At 42.9% G+C, this 26627-nt stretch overlaps 1 protein-coding gene across 1 annotated transcript in view; it reads right to left on the bottom strand.

The window, feature by feature from the left end:
- The window catches only part of TRPM6 (transient receptor potential cation channel subfamily M member 6), a 152501-nt gene that overhangs the window by 17231 nt on the left and 108643 nt on the right, over positions 1–26627 (bottom strand). Inside the window, exons 34-38 of the mRNA XM_066604163.1 lie at positions 22843–23129; positions 20477–20559; positions 18637–18842; positions 14925–14976; positions 3114–3220 (exon numbers count right to left, since the gene is read on the bottom strand). Coding sequence (XP_066460260.1) covers positions 3114–3220; positions 14925–14976; positions 18637–18842; positions 20477–20559; positions 22843–23129 — 735 coding nt within the window. The remainder of the gene's footprint in view (positions 1–3113; positions 3221–14924; positions 14977–18636; positions 18843–20476; positions 20560–22842; positions 23130–26627) is intronic.

Here is a 26627-nt window from a genome sequence, read left to right as displayed (position 1 = left end):
CAAAAACGTAGTCAAGTCCAAAAGCAGGTGTCAGAAAAGCCGAGGTCACAAGAGCAGTCAGGATAAACGCGGGTGCAGCTGGAGAACCAAACTAACACTGGCAAGGCCTGAGAGGAAAACACACCTATTTAAATGCTGTCAGCGCTCCCGCCCCAGAAGCTGATTGGGGCGGGGAGCCTGACAGCAGCAGGGCTAATCAGGGCGGTGCTGGGGGCACGCCCCCAGTCTCACTGCACAGACAGTTACCAGGGAAGCCAGCCTGGTAGTCAAGCGACTAGAAGCACCAGCTGCCTCCCTAGCAACCCGGCGGCGACCAGTCTTACAGCGGCCCGGGGAGATCACAAGAACCGGGGTACCTCTGCGCCGTGCTCCTGTACCCCGGGTGGCCGGACCGGTGGTGCGGGCCCGGCGGCCCCGAGAGTTGCCGGTTCTGACAGACTAGCTGCCGAGCGGAGCTCACAGAAACTCTGCCGTCTCGGATTCACTCCAGGCCACGCCCCCCATAAAAACAATTCTTGACATCCTCCTCTAACCCCTTTCATTAACAAGTTGTTTACTGCCACAGGATTCCCTTTTGCTGGATGTTTTTCCTTGATACACCATTCTCAGTATACTCTTGAAACCATTGAAAACACCACAAGGTTGAAAATACCAATGACCATTTCTCATCTGAAGTTGTTCAAATTGCTCAATTTTCCAATTTTAATGAGGATTCACACATAAATTAATCAACAGAAAACTTTATGCTGCACTCTGAGCTTATGTGTCAAATGTCTATACAGGAAAGCTTCAATCATGAAAGGCAAGGTGTCTACAATAAAGTGACCTTACAGTGTATGCCATTGTATAACCACACATCAGCCATTCATTACAATGTTAAAGATATTGAATGGTATACGCCTCTGTAGCAAGTTGGGGTGACTTGCCCGGGATCTCCTGCTTACTTTCCCGTGCCCAGGAGTGACAGAAAACAGAGGGTGAAGTCCAAATGCTGGTTCCTGCAGCGTTTATTTCAACACAGCATAGGAATTCAGTCTACATACAATCCAGCCTATCTCATGCAACTTCACACTGTTGTCTGTCACAGTGCACACAGCAATGCACACCGCTTCTTTAAGTGGACCTTCCAGGAAGGTGACTTCGCCCCGACAGGCAATGAGCGAGGGGTAGACTAGCCCGTATCCGCTCCATGCTTCCAGGTCCCTCACAGACCAGCACCAGGTCTACATAGACCTTAGGCCCAACAGGCCTCAACGGACCTAAGCTCCACAGGCTTCAAGTACCCTGAGTTTGTGAGGGAAAGGAAATTTAAACTGTGTAGCCGCACCCTTGCAGGTGTAGGTTAACTAAACCAAGCACAGTGACTGTGCTTAGAGGCCCTCTACAGGCCATTCTTGCTACTGCACTGTCACAGCCTCTTTATGGTGGACCCCTGTATAGGCAAGCTCAGTCTACTGCGCCTTCCTTTACAGTAAAAAAAGTATGTTGGTGCATACTACCCCAACGAAGACCAAGAAGATGCTTTTTTTTTCCATTTGCGGGTCAAAAGGGATCTACTACTACATTCAGCTTATGTGCCAGGAGCTTTTCTGATAAATACATCAATTGCATTCACATCCTATGATGTGAACAGAGCCTGAAAAACAATCAGTTTATCATTATCATCTATCATTATTGCAAAAAGTTTTCTTCTTCTTTTTGCAAACAATGCCCAACATTCGCCCCAGTGATGCTCGCTCCTACGCTATTGCTATGGCATACCGGAAAACACTGACAGCATGGAGGCGGAGCGGTCCAGGAAGTGTTCTCCCTCTTCCCGCCTCCATTAACTGTCGCTCAAAAGTGAACGACAGCTGTTTACATTGAACGGCATTGATCACTTATCCGCATGCAGAAACTGAAGGCCTGAACAACTATCGTTCATTCACTGCATGCATTTACATGTGACGATTATCAATCAAATCCCCATGGGAGCTAGGGAATCTGAACAAGTCTAAACGATAATCGTCCCGTGTAAATGGCCCTTGACTTACCGCTGCTGGAAACATTTTTTTTTATATACAAGTATGTTAAATCCCATTGCAAAGAAGTATCTTTCATAATACCTGTACAATCCAATTCAGGATGCCCTTTTTTAGGGGGGTGGGGGATATTTATAATAAAACCAAATGGATCTATTGAATTTCACACAATTCCCTTTAAGACGATCCACAATTACTGTAAACAGAAATCTCATTTAGTTTGTCCTAAGTGTATGCATTAATGACAACATCATAGCAAGAGCAAAATATATTCTAATGGCTACATTTGTTCTGCGCTGAATGGCTTCATCTTTATTGTTAGTGAATGACGGAATAGTTGGCTTTATCCAAATGTAGGAGAAATAAGCAGCGTATTATGAATGTTGCCCTGGGTAGCATCACTTCAGAGAAGTATAACACAAAAGATAAATGATAACAAAAAAAATAGATTTTTTTTTTGACGCACTTCAAACAGTCCGCAATTACAACTCTGAAAACACACAGCAAATGCCCTCGAGGTTAACAAGCATTTCTAATGAAAAGGTGGGACTGCATGACTCTGTCTCACCATAGATAAACTTGAATATAAGATCCACATGATCCTTGCAAAACTCTGGAGGAAAGCAAAGACTTAAAATAAGAGACGGGGATAAAGAGTTTAATTACGGAATTGTTAACACCGCGTGCACCCTTCTGACACGGTAGGGGTCACTTTAATATAATTTTGCGTTGCATGGTTGGTTATGGCAGTATCGGTGCTATTCCTCTCCTTTGAAATGATTGACAAGCCAAGGGCAGAGAGGTAGGCGCGCAGCAGCTGTACTTAATAGACTCAGCAGCAATGAAAGACTGTCTCATCATGTGCCTCATTTAATGTAAAAGTGTCAATGCTGTTTAATCTCTTCTCTGAGCAGCTCTTAAGTAAATCCTTTCCTAAACTCCTCTCAGAATATTTTTTTATAATCTTGAAAGCAGAATGTCAGCACTGCAGTGGAAATTAGGCACAAGTTCTACATTTAAACAACATAATAAAAAAAAAAAAAAAAAGAAAAAAGTTGACTGACGGTATAATCAAGCATGTATAATACATACCAGGAAGTTTGAGTTTCCGACAGCAAGAGTTGCAGAGGTGTTTGGAAACATAGTGTCTGAGCGCATCTTCTCCTAAATTGGCTGGTCCAAACACCATACCTTTTGACCTATACAGAAAAAGTGTAAAATGTCATCGTGATGAGCAAATCCCTCGAAAAAAAAAAGAGTGGAACTTTGTGTACTTACACCCTGGATTCTAGTTAAGTTGTAAAACTTACAGAAAAGCTGAAAATCCTAGCTATGGGTAAGGGGGGATTTTCTCTGAGCTGTCATTCCAAGAAGTTTAAGGGATACAAAATAAACTCACTGATGGTTATGGTATAAAATGATTATTTGTGATCAGGTAGGATTGGAACGGTGTATGTAGAATACTGCAGTAAGGATATAGGCATGTATATATCAAAGTGAGTGACTGGAAACAGTGAATGGGGTTAATATTAATGCTACGGAGGGCATTCAGATTATCTGGGACTTTATGTTTTAGGATCTGTGTCCATATATCGTGATTTTACCTCTTAAGGACCAGCTTATTTTGGGCCTCCGGGACCAAGTGATTTCTTTTTCTTCTTTTCTATTAACTGGAGCTATGGTAACAGATTGCCTTGCTGTGCTAGGAGGTTTCTGTAAGTTCCATTTACTTCTATAGAGTTATGGAAACAGCATAGCACAGCCAGCTCGGCTCCCCAATAGGTAGAATTGCCTGAGATCGAAATAACTCTTTATGGAAAAATGTCTTTTTTCTTTTTGGAAGGAGTGGGGAACAGCCGTTGGATTGCAGGGCACTACTGAATAAATTCCAGGCCCCATTGCTCACTCGTGCGGAAAAAGAAATGACTCCTTAAAAATAATCCCCCTCCACCTTTTTGGCATTCCCTAAATCTTAGATAAAAGTAATAATGTAAACTGTGTGGTAGGTCTGAAGACAGGGGTAATTACGGAGGCTGGTTGGGATGGTCACATGGGGCAATAAAATCTGGTATTCCTCCTCATCTCATGCTTTTTTGGGGGGTATTTCTGGACCTCAGCGGCCGGGATGGGGTGTAAAAAGTGGCGCTCTGTGAGTCTCCGTAAGCTTGCTGAAGTGCAACGGTCTCACACAGAAGGCATTCAATAAGCTGCTTCTGGAACTGCAAGAAGGCGAGCGTTCCCGGGGCTTCTTGTAAATTACGTATTACAGGTAGCGATCTGAATAACGCCAGGCTCACACGGCCGTATGTGGAATCAGCTTTCGGAGGCCCACAGCGGATCCCAGCTGTGAGCTGGGCCATGTCCCTGTGTATAGCAGCGTAATGTACTGCACATAACTGTACTCACACAGGCGGTCATGCGCAGTACAACTTTTTTTGTTTGTATTTCCCGCACCGTCGCTTAGCGATGACGCTGGTACCCGCAGCCCGTACACAATGTAGATGTATATGTGCTGTGGGTATATCCGCGATCATGGAGCACAATGGGCTTTATGTCACAGATATCTGCTGTAAAATAGAACCTGCTGCGTTCTGTTTTCTGCAAGTGGATTACGTAATTCCAACCCACTAATGTGAGCGGAATTGTGTAATCCAATGCCATTGATTGATCATGTAAAGTAAAAGAAAAGTTAAAAAACAAAGTTAAAGTTTCATCTCCCCTTATGGATCGTATCCGTGAGAGGGGATAAAATTACATAACTAAGGTCCCCGGATTTGTCCCACAATGGGATCTTTATCCGCAGACCTTACCCCGGCTTCTGCGCATACACCCATCAGCAAAATGGTGGACGCATGCGCAAAAGTCGACGATTGCCAGGTAAATATAAAATCTCCCTGCTCTTGGCTACTGGAGATGTCACGGGGGGCTGCAGGGAGCGGTTCCTGAACACGTGATCGCCGTTATCCAATTAATAACGGTGATCGCATAAAAGTAAAAAAAAAGTTTATGCTAAGGCTTCACAGCGATGCGTGTTCTGTGACAATCAGTTGCATAAAAATTACATGACTTGTCTGTGATTTGCTGTCACATGATTGTTTCACAGCAGTAATTTGGCTGTTAAAAAAAAGCCAAATAGCAGCCAAATCACAGGAAATTGCAGTCACATTCGACTTACATTGATGCTTATGCCTGGAACATCATATGCAGCTTGCAACATGCAACCAAATTCCATTAGAGTTAAAACTTCTGCAATTATTGTCTTAGGTCGCAGGTAGAGATGAGCGAGTATACTCGCTAAGGCACATTACTCGAGTGAGTAGTGCCTTAGCCGAGTATCTCCCCGCTCATCTCTAAAGATTCGGGGGCTGGCGCGGGTGATAGGTGAGTTGCGGTGGGGAGCGGGGGGGGGGAGAGAGGGAGAGAGAGATCTCCCCTCCGTTCCTCCCTGCTCTCCCTGCCACCCGCCGGCCCCCGAATCTTTAGAGATGAGCGGGGAGATACTCGGCTAAGGCACTACTCGCTCGAGTAATGTGCCTTAGCGAGTATAGTCCCTCATCTCTAGTCGCAGGTCCCAATGCAACATCTGCAGCAACCGTGTGTTTGGTGGTTGGTTGTTGCAGACAATGCGAGCGGTAGTGGCTACTTGAACCTCTTGTTGTTATGTCACGGCAGCAATCCTCTCTACCTCCCAGCCAGCTGCGACTACAGATTCAAAACAAAGTAGTAAAAGTTGGTGCCGCCAGTGGGACAACTATGTTATACTAGTAATTATTAGGAAATTATAGTACTAGTATTTCTGGTGGCACAATGCACCATACAGCTCTGCACGTCACACACACAGAGCTCTGCTACGTTGTTTTTGCATATGAGCTGCATGTGATTTACGAACTTCAGTAGCTCGCTGAGGAGACATGTTGGCTTGCTGCTTTCACATATCTGCTGCAGGACATTTATGAACTTCAACAGGTTGCTGAGGAGACATGTTGGCTTTTTGTTTTCGCATATGAGCTGCACGTGATTTACGAATTTCAGCAGCTCGCTGAGGAGACATGTTGGCTTGTTGCTTTCACATATCTGCTGCAGGAGATTTATGAACTTTAACAGCTCGCTGAGGAGACATGTTGGCTTGTTGTTTTCGCATATGAGCTGCACTTGATTTACGAACTTCAACAGCTCGCTGAGGAGACATGTTGGCTTGCAGCTTTCACATATCTGCTGCATGAGATGTACAAAATTCAGCTGGTGGCTGAGGCGAAATCATGGCTTGTCGCTGTGTCATGTAAGCTGCGTTAGCTTCCCAGCGGCGTTGAACCATCTGTGGTGATATGTTTGCATGACAACAACGGTTTGTTTTAACACTGGACAACGGTTGACAATTAGATGAAGTCTGGACTGGTGTTGGCGGCATTAGCACTTCAGATGACATGATATCATGTTCAGGAGATGTGCAGATAGTGGTGAAGGACTATGCTTCAGGGCTCAGTCACACGGGCGCATCGGCACCCGTACACCGGCGCCGATGCGCCCGTGTGACTGAGCCCTCAATGTTGTTGGTCAATATGCACCGCCAGCTATGTATGTGTACATTTGTGATTTCTATAATCATCATAAGTGTGATCATTCTAGTTTAAGAGTTACCCCCATTGAGTATATTTATACGAAATCCGTAGAGGAAGTACGCGCTAGATAGATGTATTGGATTTTTAAACTGAATACTTTGGTGCCTAATGAGCTTAACGAAATGTTGGAGAAAGTGTGATTATTTGTAGTGAGGTATTGGAGGGTATGTATATATTTAAATTCAATTGTATTACTGGTGATTTATTATGAGTAGTAACATTTTATGTACAAGACTATGAAATAATGGATAAATTATGGATATTTACATTTATCATCTTAAAATATATTGTAGTAATTGTATATAGCCTTTTTATAGATATTTCCAATTGCAATTTAAATAGATTTTAGAATGATTGTTGTATATATTTTAGAACTTCCCTCTACGGCATAGCTTTTTATTTACATTTTTATTTATTTAATTATTCTGTTATGAGGGAACTAGCTTGAAAATATAGTATGAGCATAATAGCCTGTGAATGACGTCGGGACGTTTATGTGGAACGCATTGTCGACACAGAGGGGTTATGATGCGTTCCAGGTGGACGTAATGACTAGAGATGAGCGAGCGTACTCGTTAAGGCAAATTACTCGAGCAAGTATGGGCATTTTCAAGCACATGCCTGCTTGCCCGAAAAGATTCGAGGTCGGCGGGGGAGAGCCGGGGGGGGGGAGGAGATCTCTCTCTCTCCCCCCTTGCTTACTCCCGCAAATCACCGCTCACCCTGTCGGCCCCCGAATCTTTTTGGACGAGCAGGCATGTGCTTAAAAATGGTGATATTCGCTCGAGTAATTTGCCTTAACGAGTACGCTCGCTCATCTCTAGTAATGACGTATGAACGTAATTCAGGGAATACAGAGAACATCATGATGTAAGTGCGTTACCCCGACAGCGTTGAGAACCCGGAAATGTTAGCTGACATACGCATCACACATGTTTACTGTGGAATGTAAGTGAATGTCTATTAATTTTATTAGATAAAGAGTGATCTGTAATGTTTTTATTGTGCTTGAAAAAGTCGCGATTGTGGCGACGAAACACGTTGCACTGGATTAAAAAGATTGTTTCATAAAAAGTGAGGATCGGCGGAAGTCTGTCCTTGAGAGCGCGGGGTGTTTGCTACATTTTGGTTTGTTTGCTTCGTGGGTCCTCCTGATAGGTGGACACAGTTACTCGGCAGATCTCCTGATCATTCAGGATTAAGGAACGACTAGAAGACCTCAGCTTTGTATATTACAGGCACACCGGGATGTGGAGGTTCTAGTGGGGTTCCAGGCTAGGAGCTCCACTAGGCACTGGGTGAGTCCCTTAATATATTCACATTATAAATATTGGCATGTGGGTCTATTGGAGTGCTGTCCTAATATATATGTAATCCTAGATGTCACTCAGCCTCCACCATAGTATTACATGATGCACAAGCACAATGGAGGAGGCTGCATAAATATAAATATATTAGGAAGTTACTCAATCCCATTTCTAAAGCATTTTTATATTAAGTGTAAAGTGGCCCACCCCTATAAGGAAGTACATTTAAAGCAGCAATGGGTTTACAACAAAGGAGCCCACACAGATGGCCCAAGGCCACATGCAGCCCTCAATGCCATCCTGTGCAGCCCCAATCATCTGGACACAGACATATCTAACTGAGGGTGCACTGTGTAGCCCTGTCTGGGTCCCCTATGTATTAGGACAAGTACTAAGGGTGCACTGTGTAGCCCTGTCTGGGTCCCCTATATATTAGGACAAGTACTAAGGGTGCACTGTGTAGCCATGTCTGGTCTCCTATATATTAGGACAAGTACTAAGGGTGCACTGTGTAGTCATGTCTGGGTCCCCTATATATTAGGACAAGTACTAAGGGTGCCCTGTGTAGCCCTGTCTGGGTCCCCTATATATTAGGACAAGTACTAAGGATGCACTGTGTAGCCATGTCTGGTCCCCTTTATATTAGGACAAGTACTAAGGATGCACTGTGTAGACATGTCTGGTCCCCTTTATATTAGGACAAGTACTAAGGGTGCATTGTGTAGCCATGTCTGGTCTCCTATATATTAGGACAAGTACTAAGGGTGCACTGTGTAGCCATGTCTGGTCCCCTTTATATTAGGACACGCATTAAGGATGCATTATGTAGAACGATATATTCCAATAAACAATGTACCCACGCCGTAAAGGAACCCTTTTTTCTTTTCGCTACGCATTTCAACACATAAAGACACTTTATAAAGACACTTGTAATGTGTTGAAACACGTAGTGAAAATAAAAAGAGTTCCTTTACGTCGCGGGTACATTTTTTATTGGAATATATCGTTCTGTTTATACCGACCAGAGGAGGTTAAAAGAACTGTTTTAAAGCCAACGTGGACATCAGGTGCCAGAGGGTTATTTCCCATAAACGGGTTAACCCTTCGAGCACCAGGTGAGTCTTCCTTTCACCTTTAAAAGAGTCTGCATGTGCATTACAAATTGCCTGAGGCGCATTTTTAATTTTAATTTTATATAAGGATGCATTATGTAGACATGTCTGGTCTCCTATATATTAGGATAAGTACTAAGGGTGCACCGTGTAGCCATGTCTGGTCTCCTATATATTAGGACAAGTACTAAGGGTGCACTGTGTAGCCATGTCTGGTCCCCTTTATATTAGGACACGTACTAAGGGTGCATTGTGTAGCCATGTCTGGTCTCCTATATATTAGGAGAAGTACTAAGGGTGCACTGTGTAGCCATGTCTCCGCCCCCTATATATTAGAACTAGTACTAAAGGTGCACTGTGTAGCCATGTCTGGGTCCCCTTTATATTAGGACTAGTACTAAGGGTGCACTGTGCAGCCATGTCTGGGTCCCTTATATATTAAGAGAATAAAGTCTATTGATGTGTTTTGCACTCAAGAAATGAGTATATGAGTTAGGGGCATTGTATATGCATGCAGCTCTCTCCATTGTAGTTGTAGGAGTTATGAAATTCCAGGCCGTGACCTGGACATCCATCATCTGCAATGGAGAGCCACATTCATTGTCTCCTCCTCTCTGGAGTGCTAATTGTGTTGGTAGTTAACCCATTCTCCCAAAGGTGGGAATCCTGCAAGGGGGACCTATTTCAATTTATTATGGCATATATTTATTTATACCATTAATGTCTCAGATGGGAATACCCTCGTGGCGCTTGAAAGTGATTCGGCTAGGCAATGTGGCCCTCGGAGCAGAAAAAGTTGTGCACTCCTGGTTCACAGAGTCAGAATAAAGCCTGAAGGCTTTTATGCTTACAGCTATACAGATCATTTTTTTGATCACTATCAATCAAGGAATTCCAAGCACTTGGAGCATCTCTTCTCATATAAAAGTATTCAATCAGCTGAAACTTTGGTCTCATTCACACACATCGTATTTGGCAAAGGTTCATTTAAAGTCTGATTGTGAAGTAGTCTTTCCCTTTCTCCACTGTGATCATGGTACCAATACAGCTTTCAACTGTGTGCCACGAGAGACAGACTGTTGCTAGCCCATCGTGACATTCCTGCAGTATGGGATGTGTGTGACCCAATCCCATTGGATGCGGTAACTCAACTTCCACATTCAGGTGGTTGCTAGGAAAGCCCATGACATCAGTAATGACATCACAGATTCCCTCCGCATAAGGGTGCTTGCAGACATGCAGAGAAGTTGTGATGTGCATCTTATCTGCATATCAGTGTATATAAAGCACTGCTGATCATGTTTTACCATTAGATCTCTGTTATCAGTAGTCTGTATGTGGGGACAGCAGGGAACACATAGATAATGTGCTCGCTGCCAACCTGTGCCCACATAGTGACATAAAAGAAATAAATACAGTATAAGCAATAAACAAAATTAAAGAAGATAATAGAAAATAAATAAAAAGCCACCCTCCTCAAGAAAAGTGTATACCTCTCCAATCTTATGTTAACCAATTTTAGACAAACTGCATGACACAAGCCGGTTCTGCATGGGCACTAGGTGCTCATACATTAATATGTTCCTGTCACACAGAATGTATGTTATGCAAAACATAAAATAATTCCCCCCAGCCACCAATTTTATTCTGTTCTAACTCAACTCCATCTGCTTTTGCATCTTTACTAAAAAAAATGTCTGTACTTAGATGATTACACTGCTCAACAGCATTTTTCCATCTGATATGCGATATATCAATTCTTATGGATTTGTTTGTGTAGAATCCGAATTTACCTTTAGAAATGATGTATCACGTAAGGTTTTTATGTAATTTAGAATGACAGCTGAGAGCTGGCCCTGATTGGTCCCTGCGCTGAGCCAATCAGAGGCAGCACTCACTCACCCATTCATGAATTCATGAATGGGTGAGTGAGAGCTGCCTCTGATTGGTGAGGGCTGTGACCAATCAGAGGCAGCTCATTCAGCAGGCGGGGATTTTAAATCCCCGGCTGCTGAATACTACTCACAACAGTTCAGGAGAACTGCCGGCCGGCCGCGGCTGAACTCCGTCTGCCGGGACAAGGTGAGTATATATTTTTTTTTACTTTTTACACAGTTTTGGATGATTTTCAGGGAAGGCCTTAGATTTTTAAGCCCTTCCCAAAAATTCATCCTGAGATCGCCCGCAGCCCATTGCTTTCAATGGAGCCGGCTGTATTACCGACTCCATTGAATTCAATGCGCTGGACAGCGCTGCACTGCTCCGGCCCGTTTCTAATGAATGGACAAACATCATTCTTCTCTGTCACAGCTGTTACAGCTGTGGCAGAGAAGAATGATTTGTCTAGTGTATGTTCTCAATGGGGTCGGCGCTGCTGCCGCCGGCCCCATTGAGCGCATATAGAGAAGAGAACAGGAATCGCAGATAGGTGCGATCTGCGATTTCTGTTATATAATTTATCGGACAAGCACATAAAAAACGCTCATGTGTCCGATACCATTGCAAAGCAATGGTTCTATAAAATCGCCGGATGCATGCGCATGCGCAAATCGCGCGAAAAATCGCCCGTGTGACCGAGGCCTTAGAATGCAGCAATCCAAAAGGTGAAATTTTGCTCTGGGCATGAAGGCCCCAAACCCCGCCGATCATGAAGAGATTAAATAGGCTGACTGCAGCCTGTGGACACAAAGCTGGTACTGAAAACAGATTAGCAGCGCCGGAGGAGCCAGGAGCGGGGAGTATAGGAGGTTTTATTATTTTTACATATGGCGAGTACACATTCAAAAAAAAAAAATATGACTTGGACAACCCCTTCAACTTATAAGGTAAACCTATGTAATGGATTTCGACTACCCTCTCTGTGCTTTATCTATTTTTTGGCCTGCACTTTATAGTAAAGGGGTTTTCCCACTTTTTTCATATCATCTCTAGTGGCCACTGCTTCATTCAACCTTACCCGCAGTGAAGAGGAGAGGGGGACATGGAAATCCTGCTTTCAGGATTGTGGGGTCTCAGTGGTTAAATCACCACTGATCATGCTTTTATCACCTATTCTATGGACAGGTCATATAAATAATTCTGATATAACCCCTTTAATATATTTTATAGGGGTTTGAACTCCGCTTTTAGCGCAGAAGCACATTGTAACTATAGCAGCAACAAACTTAAAGGGGTTGTGTGATGAAACAATTCCTTTAACTCTAGACCCAGTCTGGTTTGCTCAATCCCAGCATGAAGGGGAAATGATTAATTTACTCATTACATGATTTATTCATTCCAAATGTGAAGGTATTCTCATTAGGGAACTGTATACCAGGCAGATTGGAGAGATACTTTGATGATAAGAATCACTTTCTATAATCAAACTAAATTCAGCTCTCACTTCCCTGTATAAGAGTAAACAGAATACAGATCACTATTAGTGATGAGCCAGCATACTCACTAAGGGCAATTGCTCGATCGAGCATTGCCCTTAGCGAGTACCTGCCCGCTCTAGAGAAAAGGTTCGGGTGCCGGCGGCGGGCAGGGAGCTGCAGGGGAGAGCGGGGAGGAACAGAGGGGAGATCTCTCTCTCCCTCTCTCCCCTGCTGACTGCCACAACTCACCGTTCCCCCGTGCCGGCACCCGGACCTTGTCTCTCGAGCAGGCAGGTACTCGCTAAGGGCAATGCTCGCTCGAGCAATTGCCCTTAGCAAGTATGCTCGCTCATCTCTAATCACTATACAAAGCAGCCTGTCTTCTGCTGCAAACTGTTGTAACACAGACAGTGTTCTATCGAGAGGAAATCTTCTCTGCTCTATTAATGGAACCATGCTGTTCATTAACGGGGTTTTCCGACAAGCTTCTTTTTTAGTATTCCAACACCCCCTTTGGTACCACTGGTGACCCCCGATTTGGTGCAGGCAGCTGGCAGGAGGTTGGCTGTAGCAGTCACATGTGTAGACATGTCACCACTGCAACCAATGTATACAAAGATCAACCTGGAGGGAGGACTGCCTATTTTAGAACATTCCCTCCCATTGCCCTAATGTTTAGAATAAATTGGGAAACTCCTTTAATCTGTTAAAGACCAGGATGTTCCTGTCCTAAAGGACCAGACTCGTTTTAAGGATTTATCCATGTAGTGGTTTTACTGCCCTAGTTTTATTTTCTTCCAAGTACCAAAATCCTTTTAGTAGCGTCTTTTTTTTTGTGACATATAGGGCTATTATTTTATTATTGTTTTCACTGACTTTTTTTCAGTTTTTTAGTTTTATCAGGGCAAAAAAATATATATTTTTTATTTATAGTCAATTTTTAAAATAGTATATTTACGCAAAAATAAAGTATGGAAATTAGTTTCTTATTTTGTTTCTGGCGTTTTGATATATAGTTTGTATAGTCTCGGATTACAGGGCACACATGGCGACTGTTTTGGTTGGTGGTGGGTCATTTAGTTTTTTTATGTATGTATTTTTATTTTATTCTGTCATTTTTTAAAATGTATTTTTGTAACCATTTATGTCTCCCATGACGTCATATAAGACCTCTGAGAGTCATTCACATTGCATTCCTTTTTTTTTTAAATTTTATACTTTTCCCACTGTAGCTGGAGTATCCATAGGAGCCCCAGTTAAAGGGGAAAACATCCCCCTGTAGTGACAATAGCTGCTGATAGACTTGATCAGGGTCTGCCTAGACCCTGCAGCTCTGCTGTGCCAGGGGGCACCTGGCAGTCACATGTTCGCTGGGTCATTTAGTGGAAATAATACCTCCAATTTCCCTCTTTAGTACATGCGCTCATTGAGCTGTATATAGAATGGAAAGAAGAAGGCATAAGTGGTTAAAAACTGTTTCTCACTTCTCCTCCGGGTCCTCGGCTGTGTTTAACAGCTAAGAACCCGACCTGCTCCTGCTTGATTGCAGGAGCAGAAGCTTTAATCCCGCGACGTACATCTGCGATTGGTGGAGATTAAAGCCCTGGACCAAGCGCCATATATTTACAGTGCTTGGTCCTTAAGAGGTTAAAGTACCATATCAGATAATATAAGTACATTAGAACACTGCTGTAGGTTAAAATGCCTTGATATATAAATGTTGCTTCCTATCCATAAAGACAGAACAAATCATAAACTACTTTATAGTCCCTCATCAGACGGTCGGAAATGAAATAATATGAATGCCCTTTATGTGGCTCACATGGTCTAGAGAACTGACTGATCTCCAAAATGGCTTACTGCACATGAAACCAGCCTTCTCATTCCTGACATGAACATTGTCTTTAGCTAGAAAGTGCAGACTCCCTGGGAACATTGTGATTTCATGCAACACAAGTGGAAACTACTTAATTAGTACAATAATAAAGTGATATACACAACAACAGCTCATCTCCAGCTCAAAGAGGTCCCGGGGAACAGACACATCTATACCTCAGACACCAGACGAGAGTTCCCACGAGGCTGTGGATTGCAGCTCACTGAACAGAACTTGTTTTCCCCGCAAATAAAAGAATGTTCATGAAATAAAAAAGCTTAGCTGAACCAGAAGATGATGACTGTAGCAACAAGAGGAAAATAATAACTAATAATTACACATCTGCCACTTTCATGTAACGTGACGGTGTTATTCAATTATGAGCTAATAGGGAAATATAGCATGTGTGATTAGACGCACAATTGTTCCAGTTCCTCAAGCTGGAAGACCCCTTTATATACAGTATCTGACTCGTTTAACTGTGGATTAAGACAAAGCGTCTCTCATGTGAAATGTAGCAATCTGCAGGGAAACCCCTTATGATGAGCACAGATGGACAGACAATCTCTATTGAATGTCACATCAGCTTTTGTGTTTTCTGAGTGGCAGTTTGTAAAATGAGATTAAACTTACTGCTTGTCTTCCGGTTTAATAACAGATGGGTCCGTAAGATTTTCGCCAACACCTGTAGATAAAGCAAAAAAGCAAAATAAAGTATCAATCTATCTCATACTACAGTATCCGTCTAGATATCCATGTATCTATCTAATATCTATATCTCATTAGAGAGACACCGCAAATCGTTACAGATCGTTACAGTATCCATCTCCTATCTACAGTATCAATATTATATCTGCAGTATCAATATTATATATGCAGTATCCAACTCCTATCTACAGTATCCATCTCATATCTACAGTATCCATCTCCTATCTGCAGTATCAATATTATATCTGCAGTATCAATATATCTGCAGTATCCATCTCATATCTACTGTATCCATCTCCTATCTGCAGTATCAATATTATATCTGCAGTATCTATCTCATATCTAGAGTATCAATCTCATATCTACAGTATCAATATCATATCTGCAGTATTTATCATATCTACAGTATCAATATCATATCTGCAGTATCCATCTCATATCTACAGAATCAATATCATATCTGCAGTATTCATCTTACATCTAGAGTATCAATCTCATATCTACAGTATCAATATCATATCTGCAGTATTTATCATATCTACAGTATCAATATCATATCTGCAGTATCCATCTCATATCTACAGAATCAATATCATATCTGCAGTATTCATCTTACATCTAGAGTATCAATCTCATATCTAGAGTATCAATCTCATATCTATCGCCTCCTCTAGTGTCCTCCTCATTCCAATTGCTGTCATTGACTGGGCATTGATATTGAAAGCACTTGCTAATACGAATGAAGGGCTACTCGGAAATGTACTCTTGTTAAAGCTCGCTGAATTATCTGCATCTTCAAACTATGAATGAGCTTCGGCCGTGAATTGAAATATCTTGAAAGAAGGACCTATTTTGCTATATTCTGTGTACAGATTTTCCATCGCACTAAATACATTTCACTTGTGCTCAGTCACTACACTGCGTTGGTTTTATACAAAGCCTCATAGACAATAGATGGCTTGCAGGAGACATTGTGAACAGTGAATCATTGTAGAAAGCCACACTGGGTTTAAATATGGAAAGCTTGATAAAGCTGCCATAGTATAAAATCCTTTAAAGAGAGACAGGGACATCTGCTGTATAGTTGAGGTAAATCCAGTAAAAAAAAAAATTGGGGGTGTTTAAGTCTGTAGATTTAAAACGTTCACGGGCAATGAACACATAATGTAGTTTTATACACAATAACATGTATTTATCCCAATAGAGAGCCAGTCTAATAAATGTATAGCAATGATAGTAAATAGCAATAAGAAACACTGCTACGTTGCTATGCTTCATACAAGTTAAACAATATACAACCCTCATTGTTATTAGAGATGAGCGAGCATACTCGCTAAGGACAATTACTCGAGCGAGCATTGCCCTTAGCGAGTACCTGCCCGCTCAGAAGAAAAGGTTCGGGTGGCGGCGCAGGTGACAGGTGAGTTGCGGCCATGAGCAGGGGGGAGCGGGGGGGAGAGAGGGAGAGAGAGATCTCCGCTCCGTTCCTCTCCGCTCTCTCCCGCAGCTCCCCGCCCGCCACAGGCAGCCGAATCTTTGCTCCCGAACGGGCAGGTACTCGCTAAGGGCAATGCTCGATCGAGTAATGCCCTTAATGAGTATGCTCGCTCATCTCTAATTGTTATGCTTCGTACAAGTAAAACAATATACAACCCTCAGTGTTCTCCAGAGACAAACGTTCTACAGTATGCGGGACGGAGTAAAACAGAGGATGTTGGACTGTTTGCTTAACCCTTTTTGACATAAAAGATTTCCTGGGGCCCTGTTGCTATTAGTCAGATCTTCTATCTGTGTGATCACCACTTAAATCAATGGTCTCTGATCCGGAGATCTGGAATCAACACTAATGCCCCTTTTACACGGGACGAGCACATGACGTCACCGCTAGTTGTTCGCTCTGAATGTTTAGAATGGCAGAGCATCACTCACACCTCGCCCAGGGTTTCACATTCCTATCAATCGTTACCTGTAAGGCTGGGTTCACACAGGGCGGATTTGCCGCGGTTTTGCCACGCGGAATTTTGCCGCGGCAAATCCGTCCGCGGCCACTAATCTCGGGATTAGCCAGCCATGTGGACGAGATTTCTCAAAAATATCGTCCACACGGGACGGCCAATACGCTGCGGTAAGTCCGGCTGGAACCGCAGCTGCAGACGCCGTGGTTTCAGAATATGCAGCACGTCCATTCTTTTTTTCATTCCGCTGCAGCCGCGCTCTCCTCTATGGGAGCGCCGGCCGCAGCGAAAGAGCGAGCGGCCGGGCCGCTTCAAAGCCGCCGCGGCTTTTTCCGCGGCGGTTCTCCCGGCGGAAGTCTCGCGGTTTTTGCTGCGGCCAAACCGTGAGATTTCCGACGGGAATCCGCCCCGTGTGAACCCAGGCTTAATGGGCCATTAGAAGAGATGACCAACTGATTTAAAGTGATCCTCAGGAAACAAAAAGGGATGAAATTTTTTTCCAGAGTGTGGGCATCCCCCTGCAAAGTCACAACAATTACCTAGTCCCAGCATTTTCGAGATTCACAGGGGGTCTTGCAGTGCATAAGCAGCAGATCTGCTGCCTGTACGGGAAACAACTCTCTGCGCATGTATGCACAATATATACAGTAGATCTGTCTGTGTGTCTGGCAGCTGTCCACGTGAAGACCCCTGTAGATTCCTGAAAAGGCGAGGACGAGATAAGTATGACTTGGTCACTTTAAAAATAAGGATTTTACTATGGAGGTGATCTCCAAAATATGATCAAAGTGAATACATACGCAAGTGAATTTTTAATGACCCCAAACACTAGAGAGGTGACTAGTCTAATATTAGGTCTAATGTATAATTTAGTGCTTGTAGACATAGCAACTATCGTTAAAAAAAAACGATTAAAGCGAAAGTGCATGATAATCGTTGAGTCTGAACGCGAGCCAATGACTGAACAAGGAACGAGAACCGTAGAAAAGTCTCATAGATTCAATGGAGTTTATTCCTGGATGGGACTATCAGCTTGCACAACAGGAGGTCAGAGGACTCCAATCTGCCCTCACATTGGGGTACTAGAGTTGCATATCCTGTGAACCTACCATATATTTGTGAAGTAGAAAAACATCTTTAAGCATCCTATGCCCCATTGTAACTTCTAACTGGAACCTGTACAACTTTTTAGAATAATACGAGAAATTATTGTGGAAAATGCCCCATCCGATATACCATCAATAGTATCCAAATAAATGTGGTACTCATCTTTGAGTGATAAGTAGGAAGCACATCTAGATTCCAAGAAATTCCAACTAAGGCAGTCTGTAGTTGGTGGTAAGAACTATCACACATGGTGGCATTTCTTACAATCCAGATTGGGGAGTAGGAATGGGGAATCCCTTGGCCGAATGGCTCTGCCTAATGACGGAACCAAACCGTGCCGGGTGAAACCCATTGACTATAATAGGGTCTGTTTGCTTTCCACTCAGGTGTCCGCAGCAGTATTTGTGCCGGATCTGCCGGAGGTTCCAACGTAGTTGTGAAACCACCTTTAAAAGCTATGTTTTTACCTTGTCACCAATGTTCTTGTAAAATACAATGTTTTTTTTTAATATACAACATGTTTCTCACTACTTTCCATTCGCTCTCCATGGTTTCCATTCACATGCTAACCTTACCTTGCAGGTCAAGAACAAGTAATTCTCCCCGAGTGTATTCATAGGTCCAGTGAGAAAACGACAGTAGCGCTTCCTCCAGTAAAGTGGTGGGGGTGATTTCATCACCATTGTTGTTATTGTACTTTTGGAATTCTCCTGTCATATATTTTTCTATTGTCAACCATTGATTAGCAGAATGACAATAGATCAGGAAGACTTCTAAGAACCTTATAAGCAAAACAAAAAATAATAATAATGAAACAGCATAACCTGTATTTGTAAAACATGATATCTGCTGTGTGTTAGCAAGCCAACAAATATATGCAGAAAGTAGATTTAGAGCATACAGAATGGAAAAAACCCCACTCCTCCATTACTGATAGGCAAATGTCTATTGGCACAAAGAGGTCTGAGTCAACCGTTCACCATCACCACCACAACCAACAAACATGATATCTGCTGTGTGTTAGCAAGTCCACAAATATATGCAGAAAGTAGATTTAGAGCATACAGAATGGAAAACCCCACTCCTCCATTACTGATAGGCAAATGTCTATTGGCACAAAGAGGTCTGAGTCAACCGTTCACCATCACCACCACAACCAACAAACATTAACCAATTGATCAACTTGGTCTACTGCATTGAAAATGAAAAACTTTTTACCCACGGAGATTGAATTTTATTTCACATTGAACTAGAATCATAGAATAGAATCATAGACTGGTAGAGTTGGAAGGGACCTCCAGGGTCATTGGGTCCGACCCCCTGCTCAGTGCAGGATTCACTAAATCATCCCAGACAGATGTCTGCCCAGCCTTTGTTTGAAGACTTCCATTGAAGAACTCACCACCTCCTGTGGTATCCTGTTCCACTCATTGATCACCCTTTATTGTCTAATATCTAATCTGTCTCCTCCCTTTCAGTTTCATCCCATTGCTTCTAGTCTTTCCTTGTGCAAATGAGAATAGGGCTGATCCCTCTGCAGTGTGACAGCCCTTCAGATATTTGTAGACAGCTATTAAGTCTCCTCTCAGCCTTCTTTTTTGCAAGCTGAACATTCCCAGATCCCCACATTGTACCTCTTCATGTCACGATACCCTTAAATGACAAAGTTCTGGCTTCTTACAGACAGCACTAGGGTTTAACCCTAACAGTTTAGGGGGTTATTCAGACGACCGTATATCAGCCAAGTTTTCACACCCGGCCGATATATGGTGTCCCTCTCTGCAGGGAAAGGAGGCTGAAAGAGCCGGGAGCAGTGCACTAAGCTCCCGCCCCCTGCCACTATTTGCAATGGGAGGGGGCGGATGGGGTGGAGCTAAGTCCCATAATTTAGCTCCGTCCCCGCACCCTCCTATTACAAATAGTGGCGAGGGGCGGGGAGGGGCGGGAGCTCAATGCACTGCTCTCGGCTCTTCCTGCCTTCTCCCCCTGCACAGAGGGACACTGTATATATCGGCCGGGCGTGAAAGCCCAGCCGATACACGGTCGTCTGAAGCCTCCATAACCCTAATCCTGCTGAGCTCAATGCAAAAAAATCTCTATGCATCCATATGTAAGCTACTAGGTTCCCCTTAGCCAAAATATTACCTCTACCTATAGCAGTGATACAATATGAAGCTCTCTGAGAAAATTAAACCTCTGACCCCTAAAACATATAATGAAAATAATCGATACAGAATGATTTATCTGTACAGTAATTAAGTATTCTCGGTCCATTACCAATTTACGGTGTATTACAACACACAATATTGCACCTCTGAATGGCCTGATGTCACAATGTCCAACAAGTTCAGACCAAAATGACCAAATATGAATAAACAGCAACATTGCCTATGACCTGCAAACATTGGATTTTACCTCAGTTTGTAGGGAATACTGTGTGGTTTCGATTGATTGAAGGTGAAAATCAACTTCTGCGCAGCCCTCTGTTGCTGAATTTCCTATACGATGTAAATCATGCATAATAACTTTAACGGTTGTCATTAGTTTTTTTTTGTCTAAATTAAAGCTTTTGCTATTCCTGTATTGCTTCTCGCTTGGATGTAGAGCCAGGAATCGCACCTGTGGTGCACAATACTGATGGGAGCTGCCGGCATAATTCAACTTGGGAAAGAAGGGATGTATGCAAAGCAGCTGGCAACACCCTATAGAATGACAGCAATTAGTAGCGTAATTAGGACTCCCACTTGTTGAAGCTGAAAACCAGGGCACCCATATGACATGAAATATTATCCCTCTACACGGCGGCGTTCTTGTGTGCACCAAGTGCAGTAAATATTTATAGAGGTCTATTTGTAACACATACAATTATTTTAGAACCTCAACAAGTGGGAAATTAATCATTCCTTAGGATCCCGGCACAAAAAGAATGCAGATCGGCCCGGGAGCAATACAAATACAAATGTTAATATTGCGCTTAAAAGCAAAAAAAGCCTTCAAGGGTGCGGTCATATCGCAGGTTTAGTTCAGACGTTGAAGACCGGCTTCACACGGACATATTTGAGCGCACACAATTCGCAGTGCATAGAACTAATTGATTTCAGTTCATTGACATGCGTGTATTTTGTGTGCATTGTCGGACGTGCAAAAATAGATAGAATATGCTTTGCCTTTCTGTGCGTAGAAGTCAATGGGGGTTGCACAAATGCGTACGCAATACGCAAGGAGATGCGTGAAACACTGCATAATTCTGCTAGAAAAAGAACACATTTTGAACTAATTAGATGTTTCTATCAGTGACTTTGTCTGCTGCGCGCAAATGAATATGCCCTGCGTGTGCAACAAGTACAGGAAAAGGCACCGATATGGCGCTGAGAGGTGCGCAAGAACGCATAAGCTCATGTGAAGCCGGCCATAATGAAATTTTCTAGGCTAAGACAAACAGTGGATTAAAAAAAAATGAGCAGTTATATATCAATCTCTTCTTTAGGCTTGTTTCCCATGAGCATATCTCGGGTAGCCATTTTCACGGCCGGCTGATGTACGCTGTGATCTGCTGCATTAGATTCCAGTGCATCAAATCACATGGCAGTATTCCTAAGACGTAAAAGCGCCCGGACAATATAGCAGCGGGCGTTTTTACGTCGGGGCTAAAAGATAGTCCTGGAACTATCTTTTGGTCCGGAATTAGTTGGCCACTGCATGGGCTCCTATGGGAGCCAATGACAGTGGCCGGAGATGGGAGGGAATTTAGCAGCGTGGCTGCTAAACTCCTTCCCTCTGCTCTCCTGCCCGCTTGCTCTTTGCAATGGGAGGGGGGGCGGAGCTAAGTGCAACCCTGTCCTGCCTCCTCCCATTGCTGGCTGTGGACAAGGGGCGGGACGGGGCGAAACCAGGCGCCACTCCCTCCTCGCAGCGAGCAATGGGAGAAGGCGGGACAGGGCGGTGCTTAGCTCCATCGTGCTCCACCCCCTCCCATTGCAAAGCACAAGCAGGGAGGAGAGCAGTGGTGAGCCTGCGAGGGGGAGGGAGGGGAAAGGTGAGATGGCAAGGCAGCTTCGGCTTATATGCGCCAGGGTACATTTGTACATTACTTGTAGACTACGGTCTGTTATGGGAATAAATCATATTCCAGAAGATTTCAATGGTTTGCTCCAGAGTGATTATAATGAGAAACCTCATGCATGAATATATGTATTTTAACTCACGGATGTTCTCCGTCAGCCCCCAATACTCTTCTGGTTTATTGAAAGAAAGTACAATACAGATATACTGAATATGATGCACCAATTACATGCATGCCTCTCCCAACATCATAACAACTCATGATTGGCCTAGTATGTAATGATGCTGATGATTAACATATGTTTACACCCCAGGTGTACGTTGCTATGTGAACATGTAATTCCTATACACTTAAGTAGCACAGACTTTATTAATATTCCAATCTGGACCGAAAGTATGCAGTCAGAGATAAGAAGTTCCTCCCCTTGATAGAAAGCTCTGGGAAGATGCGGAGGAGTTAGCTTCATCTTCTACTTGTACATACCAACCTATAATATTGAGCTCGGTAACCATTTAACTTAGCCATTTCCTTTGAAGGAGGATATATGTTTGCATAGGCTGATTTAAGAAACACATTTATATTATTATTACTACAACAGGTCATACTATGCAACAATACTATAATTTCATACGGACCTAAATGTCTTAAAATCTACTACAATACATAGTTAACATTTTCACAATATCTAATAACATGTCCATATATTAATATGACGTACCCTTAGGCATAGTTGCAATACAGTGTCACCACGGAAAACTTTCTGCCATGTTTGCACCACTTCTGGAAGAAATGATTTGACTATGAAAACTTCTCCAGGATCCAGGACATCATGTTCCGACCATGTACAGACTACTTTTAGGGCTCTGCGCAGACCCCCATCCATTTTTTCAGGAGAGAGTACTTGCAGCATTGCTGCCATTCCTTTCTGGGACCAGGAGGACATGCTTTTATCCAGACTGATTGGCGAGCTCTCTTCGAGCCTATACACTGTAACCTCCTCTCCAGCTGAAAGACAATGAAATTAGAAGTTAATGTAATGCGTGCAAAGGTATACAGTAAATGCACAAATGTATTCACCAAAAATAACATTATTCTCAAGTTTGACAATATTATTTTTACAATTTTTAATAGTATTTGAATTACATCTGTAACTCTAGAACAGGGGTGTAACTAAAAGCTCAGGGGACCGGGTACAAAAATTCAGCCCCCTCCATCTGTACCCATACCCAGAGACGTACATTAAAGATTCGGGGCCCCAATCCAAAATCTGTAACAGGGCCCCCCAACTATAATGCTTTATTCATTGTACTGGGCTCCCTATATGGAGAAGAGAGGCCTTATGGGCCCCCTAAGGCTCCTGGGCCCGGGTGCAACCACATCCCCTGCATCCTTTATAGTTAACGCCCCTGCTCTAGAATGTGAAAAAGAGAAGACCAAGTAGAGATCACATGGTCTTATAAACTCAAAGTTTAAAGTTAACTACCACTTAAGACGTTGGCTGAAATCTTGGAAAGATGTAGAACTCATGGGTCCATTTCTTCTAGTGTTACATACATGGTAAGAGCAATCTTTTCTATCTACTGCTTATTATTAGCCTTCTGTGACTGTTGCGGAGCCTGATAATTACATTTCTAGTTTACTCCTGTATTTCGACTTTGAGCGACTGGATCACAAATGCAAAACTACTTCTTGTGCTGTCTCTGCACCGAAAGCAACATATTGTGTTTTGTGAAGCTCTATGAATCTACAGTGAATAAGTGAACTATGACATTGAACAGCAGTGATGCTTATTGTGAATTACGTTAGTCTTTAGGACACATCTGGTCTATCGTCACTTGGTTTAGAGTATAGACACATTTTAAGATCTTATGGCTTCCCATTGGGATATGTTTTTTTAGGTGGGGTCCACAAACTTATAATCACTCCTAGCTTCTAGCCATACAGCTACAGTTGGCTTGGCTCTAGAGGTGGAGATACACATTAGATAGAAGTAGGCCGATGACTGCACAACTGTTGAATGAAACATCACCCGGTGAACGATTGTTTTGAAGATGGACCCATACACATTTTTGTCCATACTGGCCTTTACTATTGATCAAGCTGGCCACACCTGTTCAATGTCACCAGGCGATGGATCATGGATTTTTCTAAGGACATTTTTACAAAAAAAAGATTTTTCTTGGAGTGTTCTTTCAAAAAAAGATCTTTCTGGATCTGGGAGCATTCTCTCTCTCTGGGAATGTTCATTAAAAACTTTTTGCGAATGTTCTATTAAGAGAAGCTCTTTCTGTAAATGTTCTGAAAGAAGCTTTTGGGAGCATTCTTTCAAGGGAACATCTTTCTGGGTCTGGAAACATTCTTTCTAAGATCAATCTTTTCTATATCATGTTCCAGGTCTATGAGGGAGGATGATAACACTCCAATTAAAGTCAGTGTAAGTATTATCCATTATCAGTCTTCCCCACAGATCCTGCAGAGTGAAACATACTGAGGTAAAAATGTCAAGTTGTCTGTTTTAGAGCACAGCAATCCCTTCCTTCCCTGCAATCTAGGAGTCTAAGGGCCCTTTTACACAGAAGCACCCAACTGTCGTCCCAGCGATAACCGCTCTTGAGCGATGATCGCTCAGTGAACAGAGGCGGAGTGCGCCGGGGATTGCTCAGACTACCCCTCTCTATTCACCGTAAACAGGCAGTCATTCAGAGATGAACACTGCCTGTTCATACAGGTCAATCATTGTTTGATTTTTATGCTTGTGCGATCCAAACAACGAATGAATTATCGTTCTTCGTTCACATATTGTAGGCATTTACACTGGATGATTATTATTACGATTCCCACGATCCAGCAAGAGTTTGAATATTCTGTGTAAAAGAGCCCTAAAGTGGTCAGCCACCATGATACTGTTTGTAAGTAGATGTTTAAAGATTTACACACTCTTCAAATGCAAAGACTGAATTTGCCCTCATGAAATAATGTACAATATATATATATAATATGAACATATGCTGAATGTACTATGATAGTTTGCTGGTACTTAGAATCCTAGCACTTCCCAGGTAACACTGTGCATGCAGTGTGCTGGGTCCATCAGATTATCTTTTAGGTCTCCTCTATACCGTTGCCTCTTAATAGTATGGTTTATCTACTTGCTGTAATTCCCAGTAGCTTATTTGACTATATTGCCCTATGTACTTGAGTTGGCCCAGGATTGTAATACTTTATGTGCCAGCAGAAAGCTGCTGCTCCACAATCAAGTAGGAGCAAGTAGGGTCCTCAGTTGTCAGAAACAGCTGAGGACCCGACGGAGAAGACATAAGTGGTCTGTAACCGCTTCTGCCTTTTCTTTCACAGGCTACATAGCGCTCAGTAGAGAATGTGGGAAGTGGCAGTGCTGTTTCCTGCATGGGACCTGGCAATCATGTGATCACCAGGAATCTTCGGCATATCACAGCTATAGGGTCTCAGACCCCTGACAGTAACTAATGTTTTTTCCTGTAACTTGGGGCTCCAGTTGATGCTCCAGTTCCAATTGAAAAATGTGAAATCTTATATGTAAAACACAAAGTCTGTTTGTGTCGTGTACACATCCACAGTTCTGGTCCGATTTGAGTGACATTTTGCATGAGTGTTCTTCAGCACCAGACGACAAATACTGGCGTACTTAAAAATCGAAAACTTGCTACTCCTCCTGTAATTTTAATTTCTCATAGCAACCAGTCACAGCGCAGCTTCCACTTCTTATACTGCTGAAATAAAATTAAAGCTGTACTGTGATTGGTTGCTATTTCTTATACTGCTGAGGTAACATGAAAGCTGCGCTGTGATTGGTTGCTATTTCTTATACTGCTGAGGTAACATGAAAGCTGCGCTGTGATTGGTTGCTGTGGGCAACACAGATTTTCTTTTGGACAGCTTTCATAAGAGTGCAGTGCTCATTTTTGTGACCCACTTTGTATATTTTTTGCTACTTTTTTTACACATTACCCCTAATAAAATGAAGAAAGAAGAAAAAAAAAGAAACCAAAAAAAATTTTGGTGAACAAAAGTATTGAATAATAGTCCTACAAGTAGACGGACTGGCTGCAATGTTCCAGTCTGTCGGACAGGTTGACATTTATGTTTTTGTGGTTTGTTACTTCTTTATGTGTTACTTTACTCATTTGTTGATATTCCCTCAGTGTTTTCCCCATCACTGATTTTGTTCTGGTTTTGTATGGGGATTTTACCTTGCTGTTTGTGGAACTCTGTCTGTCCGCTTGCATTACCTGGGTCATTATTTACCTCTGCTTCTGGGTCTGGTTGCTGCTGATTATTTTCTCAGTCTGTGTGGAGAGAGGACGTGTTTGTGGTGGTAAGAGTTCTGCTGTGAAGCTAAGTGGTGCTTTTGTTTGTTCATTAGTGTTTTCCTTCTTTTAGTTGCTAGAGTAAGTGGCTGAGGCACGAGAAGCGGGCCGCCTTTATCAAGGCGATAACCTCACTTTCAAGCAGGGTGGTTCTTGT

The sequence above is a fragment of the Eleutherodactylus coqui genome, chromosome 5 (genome assembly GCF_035609145.1).
Source record: "Eleutherodactylus coqui strain aEleCoq1 chromosome 5, aEleCoq1.hap1, whole genome shotgun sequence".
In the NCBI taxonomy this organism is placed as follows: domain Eukaryota; kingdom Metazoa; phylum Chordata; class Amphibia; order Anura; family Eleutherodactylidae; genus Eleutherodactylus; species Eleutherodactylus coqui.
The sequence above is the reverse complement of the archived record's forward strand: the minus strand, read 5'-3'. Positions and strand labels throughout refer to the sequence as shown.